The 12,094-nt window shown below is 41.2% G+C and overlaps 3 protein-coding genes across 3 annotated transcripts; 2 read left to right on the top strand and 1 right to left on the bottom strand. All coding sequences in view use genetic code 12, as the record gives it.

The window, feature by feature from the left end:
* Positions 1–2,934: 2,934 nt before the first annotated feature.
* RJT20DRAFT_94849 (uncharacterized protein) lies at positions 2,935–3,774 on the top strand (the record flags this gene model as incomplete). Its single annotated transcript, XM_064921552.1, has 1 exon — positions 2,935–3,774. The coding sequence occupies one exon, from the start codon at positions 2,935–2,937 to the stop codon at positions 3,772–3,774; it is 840 nt and encodes a 279-aa protein (XP_064775337.1).
* A 2,414-nt stretch (positions 3,775–6,188) lies between these two features.
* Positions 6,189–6,587, top strand: RJT20DRAFT_127467 (uncharacterized protein; the record flags this gene model as incomplete). Its single annotated transcript, XM_064917010.1, has 1 exon — positions 6,189–6,587. Exon 1 carries the CDS (start codon positions 6,407–6,409, stop codon positions 6,584–6,586), a length of 180 nt encoding a protein of 59 aa, XP_064775336.1. The 5' UTR covers positions 6,189–6,406.
* Positions 6,588–7,071: 484 nt separating this feature from the next.
* RJT20DRAFT_127465 (uncharacterized protein) lies at positions 7,072–9,703 on the bottom strand. The gene has a single exon (XM_064917009.1). The coding sequence runs from the start codon at positions 9,343–9,345 to the stop codon at positions 7,486–7,488; it is 1,860 nt and encodes a 619-aa protein (XP_064775335.1). The 5' UTR covers positions 9,346–9,703; the 3' UTR covers positions 7,072–7,485.
* Between the last annotated feature and the right edge of the window lie 2,391 nt (positions 9,704–12,094).

Below are 12,094 nucleotides of genomic sequence, written 5' to 3'. Positions count from 1 at the left end.
CGGTGGGAAAAAATAAATAATAAATAAAGTTAATAATACATATGGAAAATATTCATTTTAAAAAATATTTGTTCTATAAGGCAACTTAATTACAACAGACTCAATGTGCGGCACAGAAAATATTTAGAGTTAAAACGACTGGAGATTTCGAAAATGGTCGACACAAGCGGAACTCTGTGCCTAAGTCTAACCTGCCCCTGCTGCTGATAAAAAATGAGATGACATCAGTGTGGGAGTGTAAAACGCACCACTTCTTCTTGGTACAAGGTGACAGCAATTCTCGCAGAATAAGTCACATCCACACTGGGCATTTTATTTTTTTTTGGTTAGGACCAGATTAAGGTGCTGATCTTCACTGTTCGATTCTGTTTGTGTATAAGATTTTCAATAGCTCAAAACAGTAACAACAGCAAAATCGCAGTCGCATTCAGCAGGAGCTTGAAGGCATCCCCAGTAGTGAAAATGAAAACAATCCCCTGGTCAAACGAATGCCAGGTCTATAACAATAATAATAGGATAATAAAATACTACTAACGCTTTAATCTGTCACCATAGTGCCATGAGATGATGCACTATTGAACTAGTTTGCTCTGTTTGCATCATACGTGGCGTTTCACGTCCCTCTGTGACAGTTAGCATATTTAGCCTGTCCTACTGTTGTTTGTGCCTTCGGTTCTTAGGTTCGATTTCGGTTTCTTTTTCTATTTTTGTTCTCTCAAGGGATTGTTTTTCGATTTTTTTTTCGGGAAACACATTTATTTCACAACTTTTTTACTTATGTCGTATTATCCGTATATAGTGAAATAAAGATTATTTTTCACCACCCACCAAAAGTTTTGTTTTCGGGGTTATTTTTTACGCATGGTTCTCAATAATATTCATGCCAACCATCTGGCTCTAGGTATTTTATTTTTCACTGTTCCCTGGCCTACCCTGTACCACCAAACTCAAACGTAGTCACAGAAGCCCTCCAATACTGACCTTGACCTGAGCTATCATTTCCAATATTTCTTTTATTCGCTGACCCCGGCCACTCCTGCTCCCTTTACGAACTCATCTCAGGTCCCATCTACATGCACTGGGCCCATCCCCAGGATTGCCTCCAAAAAATATCGCCTGGATTAAATGGCCCTATGGCCACTGAACTACCGGGCAAGATCCCGTAAAATATCGCTCTTTTTTTTTTTTTTTTTTTTTGGATTTGGAGCGTTCAATACATAAACCTCTATATATATTTACAAGAATACGTAAGTTTAAATCTATGATAGTATATATGCGTAAGACCAAGTCTCAGATTGACATTTTGCACGGGAACTTCTTGTACCTGTTTGTCAAGAATTGGGAAAAGTGCCCTTCCGTTCTGTCATCACCAATAGCTAGTATCTACTATTAAATTCCATTACCTACATCTGTAATAATCCCCCAGTGACAGTGTCAGCCGAGCCGTGTCTACTTAGTCTCTGTTACCATAAACCACTACCAGTTGCGATTCGTCACTTGTCCAGCAACTCGTCCCAGTGGAAGCCCTAACTGCTCGTAAAATGCACAGTAGAGTGTGCTACTAGTCGTCGGAAGAAACTATTGATCTACGCTTAAAATATCCACCTGCCTGCCTACATTCAATTCGCCAGGGATCACCAATTGGCCCTGGTCTATATCTATAAAACTAGCGATCTTTGCCGTGTTTGTAATTCATTGTTCCAGACGAATTCCGTTGAACCTGTCCTATCAGAGCTGCCAGTTGTCCAGTCTCTTCCTGCTACTATTGTCACCGCCAACCGGCAATAGTCCATAATATATTATTTTTGTTCACCGTCTTCTTACCGCTGGTTACTTGCTGGTTCACCAAAATCCGGAACTGCCCCAGTACATCATAAACAACTCAATTAGCACTACCAACTACAGGATATCGAATATACATCGCCATTGTCGTCGCGGTTCCACCCACTTATTAATTGCAATTGCACAAGACCCAACCGTCTATTTAGTCCCCAATAACTCGAATAACCACAGCTGTCTACGTATTACTTCGCTATGAATTGATATACAATTATGTCATCCATACCCGATCTAAATACTAGCAACCATGAACCAATTGTCAACTCTGTCGCTGCAAATTCTTCCTCAACAACTAGCAATATAACCGGTGCTAACGTATTCACTCCACCACAAGGAATTCAGCAACAACAGGCAATACCACCGCAGAATCTGACCGTCGACGGCGTTAGTAATTACTACCAACAGCCGTCTTACCAGCCATCTCAGGCCTCAACCCAAACCCTGAATCAGTCGGCACAATACATAGAGCAGGGTTTCCAACATAGACTGCCCATGCAAGCGTTGCCACAGACACAGCAGCCATCACAGCAACAAATGCAGCAGCAGTACCAACCTCAAGCTGTTCAACAACAGTATTACCTCCAACCTGGAGCACAGGAGGTGTACTACCAACAACAACATCAGCAACAACAACAACAGCAGCAGCAACAACATCAACAACAACAACAACATCAGCAACAACAGCAGCAGCAACAACAGCAGCAGCAACTGCAACAACAACCTATACATGACCTCTCAACATATGCATACATATCGTCGGCAGTACCCCTTATGGGCGTACCGCAGTCGCTGTCTCAGCCAGTGCAACAGGCCTACCAATCGTCTCAAGTGGGTCAGCACATGATGCCAGAGAATTTACAGCAGCAAATGATGCAGCAGCAATTGGTCCAACAACAACAATTGCAACAGCTAGCTCAGCAGCAAAAAATGCAACAATCCTCACCTTTACCACCCAATGCACAGACAGTAGTATCATCTGGTGTCCCGCTGGCGGCTGCATCAACACAGTATATTCAAATGGTCAATATTCCTACTCAGCAGCAAGGAACATCTACCGCCGCATCTGGATTGAACTCATCAGCGACTTCAGGGAATATGACCGAGTCTAATGTAATTTCGGCTCCAAGTTCAAACGTAGGATACTCTGCTGTTCCTTCGGACCAATATAATTACCTTACCTCGGCATTGCCCCCCTTGACACCTTTTGGAGGTGGAGTCTATGCCGTGAACTACAATCAGAGCCAACAGCAACGGCAACAGATTCCGCTTCAATTACAGGCACAGCTGCAGGTACAACTGCAGCAGCAAATTCAACCAACGGCTGGCGTTCCGTTCTCAATCAATACCCAGCAATCATCATATGAAATCGGCAGCCAATTGTCGACTCCTGCGCCAGCTACATTATCCGCATCCAATACTTCATATGGGGCTTACAGTGCACAATCAGCATCTTCATTGCCTTCAATTGATGGTTCTGGGGCGCCAGGACTGTTGTCGTCTCTGTCTTCATCTGGCTCTACGAACACATTGCCCCAAGGGCTCAAAAAAATTAGAAGAAGGCGGCACACTGCAACAGTTCATGATATGACTCCAGAAACCGCTGAGAGAAACCGGTGTCGTATTTGCAATAAACAATTCAAAAGACCATCGTCTTTGCAAACACATTACTACTCTCACACGGGAGAAAAGATATTCAAGTGTCCTTGGGAAGGCTGTGCCAAATTGTTCTCGGTGAAATCCAACATGACAAGACATTACAGATTGCACGAGAGAGATCTTAAGAAGCAGCGAGAAAAAGATATCGATTCTGCCAATTTGCAAAGAAGCCTTGATATGTACCTGAACAAGGAGCAGACGTCTACAACAAACAACAATAATTTTGTTGGCTACCCCATACCTAACCTAAATAATCTTAACAAAGAAGATAAGCGTTAAAGATTTTGAGGGATATGAAATTTAAGGAGAGCTAAAAGATATTTCCCATCATTCCAATTCGAAAGAAATGCTGGTTTCAGTTCAAGCGCCCATGTATTACTAAATTAATAGATTCCATTATTCCACTACTTCAAAAGCACAGAATAAAAGTCAATAATACATTGACAGCTCTGAGGTAAGATTCAATGTTCTTTATTCAAAGTTTCAAAAGTTTCCAATTCCATTTCACTTGAAGAAGTTTTGTCGTTCATGACAGAAGAGGGGAATGATGAAAACGAAACAGCTATGTATACTAAAATGTCAGATTCAACAGATTATTTACCAGAGACAGACTATGAATATAGTTGATTGAGGACAATGCAGCTCTCTAATTTGTATAAATAATGTATAGTACTGATTTGATTTCTGCTAATTCATTTATTTCATCCTCGTAATATACAAAAGAGATAGACTTTAATCCAAGAAGGAGACAAGTAGGACATTTCTTTATTCTCTTTTCGAAGTTTACGGGTCTAGTAAACACAGAAATGTCGACAAGGTACTCATCAACATAATGAATATGCACTTTTCACCACTGCAAAAATTATCTACGAATTTATCAACATCTGGTGAACTAACTAAGTGCCGCCTTAACTCAATTACTTCAAGATCTTTAAAATTGTGACGATCTTGAAAGATGGGCAAGGGTTTCTGAAAGAGACGACGCCGCTTGTTCACAATGATCAACAAAATAGCACTTCCGAAGTATGAGTGCAAAAGCATACCATGTTTGAAGCCACAAAAAAATTATCGCCAGAGAGATTTCCAAAAGAAGGGAGGCAAGTTTCTGATGTCATCATCATCACTTTCAACCTTGTCTAGATAGACGGAAATACGCCTACCGTACTTAACTCAATATCCGTAAATGCACTGATAGCAATATCTATTGTTTGACAGCATAGATCAGTATTGCAAAATTCAAAATATTTCCCTTTCGGGGAAGCAAACTGGCTCAGTATTTCCCTACAACAGCACAGGCGTCAACAAGCAACATTGGACGGTCTCTGTGCCCCGCCCTAGTTTATACTTTTGTAAAGAATTTAATCTTGAGGACCCTGCCTAGTCCAAATTCATGGGCTTCTATTCTGCAGCTGCTTCCTGGACCTCGCATTTTCAGCGGCCTTAACCGAATGTACGCTGGCTAAGATTTTTAACCCGCTGTGATCTCTACGTCACCACCCAAGCACAGCGCCTAAAACATGCATGTATTCCGCTGTGAATTGTTGGTGCACCGAAGATGTTCGTGGCGTGAACTTGCTGCGAAAAACGGAACTTTCGAGGTTTGTGCATTTTCAATTGCCAACATTGATGGCAATCTTGCTATTTTATGTGAATAGAAGTCAGGTGGAATCGATAATGATCAGAGCATAAAAAAAAACCCCCGAAAGATCGGTAAATAATAACGGATCGTATTTGCCATAGTCGCCTACGGCATTTCGACCGAGAAACTCCTGCGTCTTTCAATTCCGTCTATATGAAATCATCTCTGGGGCCAGACTCTGCGTGATGGTATACGAGCCTCCGCAACGGCTTTTCATAGGCTTTATCCTATGAAATTCAAATCAATTCGTAAATGACAAAAGCTAAAACTGACCATTATCATCATTGCCAGAGCAACAGCATACACGATGTTACTGGACGGCATACGCATGGCACCACTATTCCCATCTGGCAACCAAAACTTATACTTGGGGTTCGCATTTCCCCACTACGAGATGAAGCCCCCCTTCGCCTTATGGTTTCATATGCTGTCATGGATCCTTTGTAAATCCCATAGTTACCATCTCTGAAAATACTGGAATTTGCAACTCCAAAAAATTTAACGGCACTACATTTTCGAATATCATGCTTTTAATAAGCTGCGTGCCTTTGCAGGATTTTAAATTTCACTATTAAAGACATGTTTCATTTCCCATCACTGCAAGGTTCCTAAATCGAGTTTTAGCATGAAATGAAGCTGCTTGAAAAATCAGCCTGCTCTAGGGGCTCCATAACCGCACGGAGATCGCTGTTCTCCAGTGATCGCTCTTCTCATCACTTAAATTCAACGGCTGAGTTCTCTACAACGATTTTTTTTTTTTTAACGTCTTACATTTTTTTGTTGCAACCGTCCCCACCATCTTCTGCCCATAATAAATGTTAATGTTCCACCACACCACTATAATGCACGTGATGATACCCATCAATGTCCACAAAAATAAATTAATGACGGATCGAAAAGATCTCTATATCCGAACTTTTTCTGGTTGCATGTACCGCCGTATTTTACTGTCTTCATCACGTCTGGCACTTGATCTCATGGCATGAATAAGAAATCACAGGGGCTTGACATCACATGTCAAAAATCGTGTCACATGAGACAAAACACATTTCGCATCAGATCACGTGCTAAATCAATCACGTTCCATAAATCACACACCCTTCATCGGATCACATGATCCACATCACATGCTTCAATTTCCTGCCAACCAAATTCTTCTAAATGAAAAAGTCGTTCACGGCTCAATATCTGAACATTGTTAAGTTAAAGAAGAAGAAGTAACCAAACGAACAGTAACATTCAAGCGGTTATTAGTCTATAAAACATACCAAAATGGCTGGTCATCACATTGCTAAGTACCTCCGTCACGCTCCTGTCGCCAAACCTCACGTCGACTTGAAAATCAAGTGGGCTTCCAAGCTCTTGGGTGCCACTATGTGGTTCTACATCTTCTACAGAGTTAAGGAAGACGGAGCAGTTATGTTTGGCCAGAAGTTGCCATTTGAGCACTAAACGAGGTTGAAATGAGAAGGATGGGCGGGTGAGATTGCTTGGGTTGGGTTAGATTTCTTTGGGTGGTTTTAATTGTTGAAATGCGATTGTAGAACAATGCTTGAATGCAATTTGTCTTGTGTAAGTTCTATAACAATATGCCTCTTGATGGATCTGGCAAAAGAACAACATTCACATTTCTACAACCATTAAAAGAAGACCACGAAACCTCAATAATAAAGTTGAATATTCGTCTGGTAGAATTTTACTGCTTCATTTTGCCCATTTTTCTGTTCAAATATCAAAGCTCTGCACAGCAGAAGCACAGCATGTCGTTAATTTCGATTTACGATACATATCTTGTAATCCAGTGATGTAAACTATTAGAGGACTACTGGAGCAAGAAGTCATAGCACATTACACGATTTATTTACACCATATTGCTTGGAATAAAGCAACTAACGTACAGTTCTCATTGAACTTTTCTTTATTTATATATATAAGTATTATAATATACTATTATATTACCTTGAGATTTCGGTTGTGCTATTATTAATTACTGTGGTATGACCATAAGCTTCAATTTTAACTAGAATTTTCTCTTAATGTGCGATCAATTCGGTGATAAGTAGTAGTTAAATGGAGTAGTAGTATTAAATGAAGTGTTTTCCAAGTAATGGTCATAATGTTTTTGTTCACTTTCAACTCCGAAATCTTCTTTACAATTGAGGTGGTCGTGGTAGATTCTTCTTTCATCTTGACTGTCTATGTCCCTCGCATTGATTTTCATCATATTAATATCTCTATATTGTGGACTGCTCTGGGAATAATTCGTTGCCCATATCGTGAACGAAATAATTGGAAAACGATACGGCACTATTACACTTTTACCTTGTCTGTTTTATTTTCAAATCATTAATCTAACTTGGCCTTCCCCTTCCTCTGAACTTGGAACCACGAAACGAACTACCTCTTCCTCCACGAGGTCCTCCTCTAGTGGGTCCTCCTCCTCTACCCCTACCTCTGGAGTTATTGCCTCTGTAATACCTTCCAGTGGAGTTGATGAATTGCTTTGTTCTATCATAGTCATCCATGCTTTCATCATCTCTGAGATCATTTTCATCCAACTGCGATTCCAGATCAATATCTCCTGGTTTGAGAACTTGTTTCTTTACACCTGTCTTCGGGGAGTATTCTAAAGCCGAATAACCAGTTCTTTCATATGAATCGTCATTATAGCTTGAATCTCCTGATGGATCATAAAAGCTTCCATCTTCGTCGGCTTCCTCGTCTCCTTGAAGCAAATCCTTTCCGTTCTCTTGCACTTTAAAGTTAAAGTTAAATCCTTGACTATTGGCATAATCTAACTTAAAGTTTCCGAGTTTGTCTAATTTGAATATCATAATATTGTACTCATCTGACTTTGCTTGCGTTCCGGTTTCACCGCCGTTTCTATTAGTTAAATGAGGTGTAGAAAGGTGGTCACACAAATTAAAGTGCCACAAGTTATAATATGCCTGGAAGTAAAAGTCGTTGATCTTCTTCAAAATGCGTTTGTTTGCTGACGAATCCTCTTCGAATTCCAGCTGTAAGCTCAAGGGAATGATTTTGTCTATGGAGTCGTTAATAGAAATGGGGATTTTGTCAAACAAACTCAATCCGATTTCAATTAGATTTCGTAAAGTTTCTCGTTCTGGGGTAATGGGCAGATCAGTGGAATCCAAGAGTTCAAGGAGCTCATCTTTAATAATTAGCCATAATTCTCCTAATATCATTCTCAAGCGTGAAAACTTGGATCTGTAGTTTTCAATATATCCAGCAGAGCCTCCCATACTATCTACAAAGCTCATTCCATTTCCCATTACCGGGTATCTAAAGTGTAAACCCTGACTTATCGTGAAGTCAGCGCCAGTAATGATAGCCAAATGCTCTAACAATGGCGTCTTGATAACAGGAGCGTGACTGACAAAAATGTTTATGGTATTACTGCTGCTAGTAACGTTACTGGTGATATTTCCATGATCATTGCCATTGCTGGGGACACTTTTCATGAAATTGATGTATAACTCAGCGATTTGGATCATTGTAATCCAGAGTTCGCCAACTTTTCCGCTGCTAGCAGCATAGTTGAGGTTCCCATTGTCAAAAAGACTATGAATTTTCAAAGAACCACCAATTCCGTACAATTTGATATTAGGCTGAGACTCCAATGGTGTCTGAATCTCGTAATTATGCGTATGATCGATTAAAAAGAGGTTAGGAATCACATATTCCTTTGTGTGCAACTTTTCAATGATTTTGGGGTCATCCAATGGTCCAAAGATGGAGTAGACGGGGCATGGAAGTTGAAACTCTCCCTTCAAATAAGCAGAAAACTGACTAATACTACTTTGTGACTTGGCCAATTTTGCTCTAAATTGATTGAACTCTTCTATCTGACTATTTCCATTAGCTGTTGATGAGTTGTTGTTATTAATATTATTGGCATTGTTCGAATTGACATTATTACTTCCACTTCCACTATTAATCGTGCTAATGTCATTCAATTCTTCTACAAGTTCCGGTTCCAAAACCTCCAGAAATGCAACTATCTGCTTGAGATAATTGATATCCTTATATTCTTCGATAGCCTCGTCGCTCCAGAAGCCGAAATTACCCGTGTGGACTATTAAGTCGATGGGGTTACCTTTTCCAAGTTCTTCATTGTAGAGCTCGGTCAATGCATGCAAATTGCCCTGGACATCGGAAACAGCCAAGATTCGTAGCGACTCGCTGGCCATTATAGAGCCCTGGGAGTGTTGGAATAGTTTTGTTGCCTTTTAGTGGGATTTTCTACCACTTCTATCAGTCTTTCCTTTAGTGGTTAACAGTGAAGGCGTTATTACAAGTCAACGTGAAGAGAAAGTAGAGATAACTCGGGGTACGATATCAATTCCTTGTCTTTTGTTTGTTCCACGACAACCTGGTGTCTTATTGTAGCGGTGTATGCTATTTTCTGAGATTTTGCGTCCTTTGGTGTATGAAATGAGTCTGTAAATGGAAGTTAACTGTGGTTAGAATTCAACTGATGATTGCTTAGTCGAACGATGTCTCGGTGGTGGTGTGTAGGGAGGATGGTGGTGTGTGTGGGGAGACGGCGAGGGAGAGGGAGAGGGAGTGGGCGAGGATAGTGAGAGATCGGAGAGGGTAGTGAGAAATCGTAGAGGACAGTGAGGGAAGGAAGGTAGTGAGAAGAGTAGTGAGAGTTAGTGACAGACTACACCCCAGTGAGTAATGAGAAATATAGAGAAAGTGATCAATAGCGATTAGTGAGAAAGAGCAGCACGAAGGCTAGCGAGAGATAAATGTAAAAAAAAGAATAGAATTTACGCTATGAGACATTACTATGATATATTAATCAGAGAGCAAGTATAAGATCACAGAGAAACTCTAACTCCTTAGAAGTTCAGTAAACTCTTTGTATATAAGACGTTACTATTTATGAAGTGATCGAAGGAGGTGCACCGAGATGAGTAGATCATGAGACTTCTCCTGCTATAGCGAGAGATTAGTGAGAGAGATGAGCACAACGGCAGAAGGAAGGAATTTAGAAAGAAAACGGGGTAAAGGGATCAGTTTCCTACGACAAAACAACAGAGAAGTTCTCGGTAAATTCGCTTTTTCATGGAAGACATTACCGCAGTGGTACGACACTCTCTCATGTACCGCAGCTCTCGGAATACGACATGAATGACATGAATTTAGCGAGAAGAAGAAGAAGAAGAAGAAGAAGAAGAAGAAGAAGAAAACGGCATTTCTTTATATTATTCAGTTTCTTTCATTGTCGCATTATTGTGCTCAATTCGTATATACTGAGAAGAATAGAAGAATAATACTACTGACTCGTATTACCACGGACTCGTATTACCACGGACTCGTATTACCACGGACTCGTATTACCACGGACTCGTATTACCACGGACTCGCAGTACCGCAGACTCGATTTACCGCGCACTCGCATTACCATTAATTTTACCGGGGACTCGTATTTGTCTGTACAGTGAAGCCACAGAGTTATTTCAAAAAGGTTAACTCTAAGAAGTATAAATACATAAGGTATTCCTATTTCGGGTCATTTTCTTTCTACCAATTGGCATACAATTGGACTGCCCTCTACCATTGGCCGACGTACTACATCGGTAAGTTCCTCAAACAGTTTGAGATTCCCTCACTGTTGGTACTTCCTAATCAATAAATGTCTTTCTCGTTTTACTCTCACTACCAATAGAGTTTTCAGCGGTAGGTATCCCTGTTCCAGCCGAGTTTTTCCTCGTCCCTGGCAAATGCTTTCTCCCTACAAATACTTCTCTCTGGTTTTTTGCATCTCTCTTTAAATAGTTCTAAAATTCTACAAACCGCTCCCCGCCCTCTAGATGCTCTACCAACACGTCAATCCTCCATCTGTCGTCTCTTCCCGTCTCGTCTCGTCTCGTCTCGTCTCGTCTCCCCTCCTTTCCCATTTTTCCATCTTTTTACCGCCCTGCGGCGATCGCCCAGATCCTTCTCCTGATTTTACTGATCCTTCTGATCGTTCTAATTTATCTCATTTTTTTTCTGTGTCGCTCACGCTTTTCCCTTTTGGCTGGTTTCCCTTATCGGCGATTGTCCCTAAAAAAATGTCCCATGTCCCAATGTCCCAATGTCCCAATGTCCCAATACGTAGATATTAAGTGGATGGTAACTTCTGTCTAACATTGCGGCGGCGATTATCCCTAAAAAGAAGAAGCTCTCTCTTGTCTTTCTGTCTATTCGTCTCTCACTCGCAAACTCTCTTGTCTCTCAATCTCTTGTCTCTCAATCTCTTGTCTCTCAATCTCTTGTCTCTCAATCTCTTGTCTCTCAATCTCTTGTCTCTCAATCTCTTGTCTCTCAATCTCTTGTCTCTCAATCTCTTGTCTCTCAATCTCTTGTCTCTCAATCTCTTGTCTCTAACTTACTCTCCCTCTCTCAACTCAAACTCCGCCGAAGAAGACACCACCGAAAAAATACCTCTCCCCACTACACCCCACTGGTCCCCACCACCACCCCCTGTACTCGCCTATTTCCGGACTCCTTTCTCCTTGTTTGTATTCCAGTTTCCTTATTTTTCTCTCTAAGTCTCTCCTTATTCTCCCTCACTCTCCTCATTCTCCCTATTTTCCATTTTCGATCAATGCTATCCAGATTAACCATCTATTACTTCCCCCATTCATTTCCTCTTTAAACTCCCTCTTTTCTCCCCAAACTTCTCCAGCTCCATCCCACACCTACTCCAATCACCCCCAACCTTCTACTTCAAAACTTTCACCATTTTTACCCGTTTAAACTACTCCATATAAATCTGCGCTACCAATCACAAGATCCTCTCCCCTTCCCCCAACTTTCTCCCCGTCCCAATCCTCTCACCACCACCACCATCACCTCTCGCTACGCGTTCTCCCGCATTCCCCGTCGCCGCACCGAACGGAGCCCATTGAAATTCGGTGTTCCAACCAAGCAGCAAGTTGGAAT

The sequence above is a fragment of the Scheffersomyces xylosifermentans genome, assembly GCF_036884685.1.
Source record: "Scheffersomyces xylosifermentans strain CBS 12540 chromosome Unknown RJT20scaffold_3, whole genome shotgun sequence".
Classification (NCBI taxonomy): Eukaryota; Fungi; Ascomycota; class Pichiomycetes; order Serinales; family Debaryomycetaceae; genus Scheffersomyces; species Scheffersomyces xylosifermentans.
This window is presented reverse-complemented; position numbering and strand designations above follow the sequence as displayed.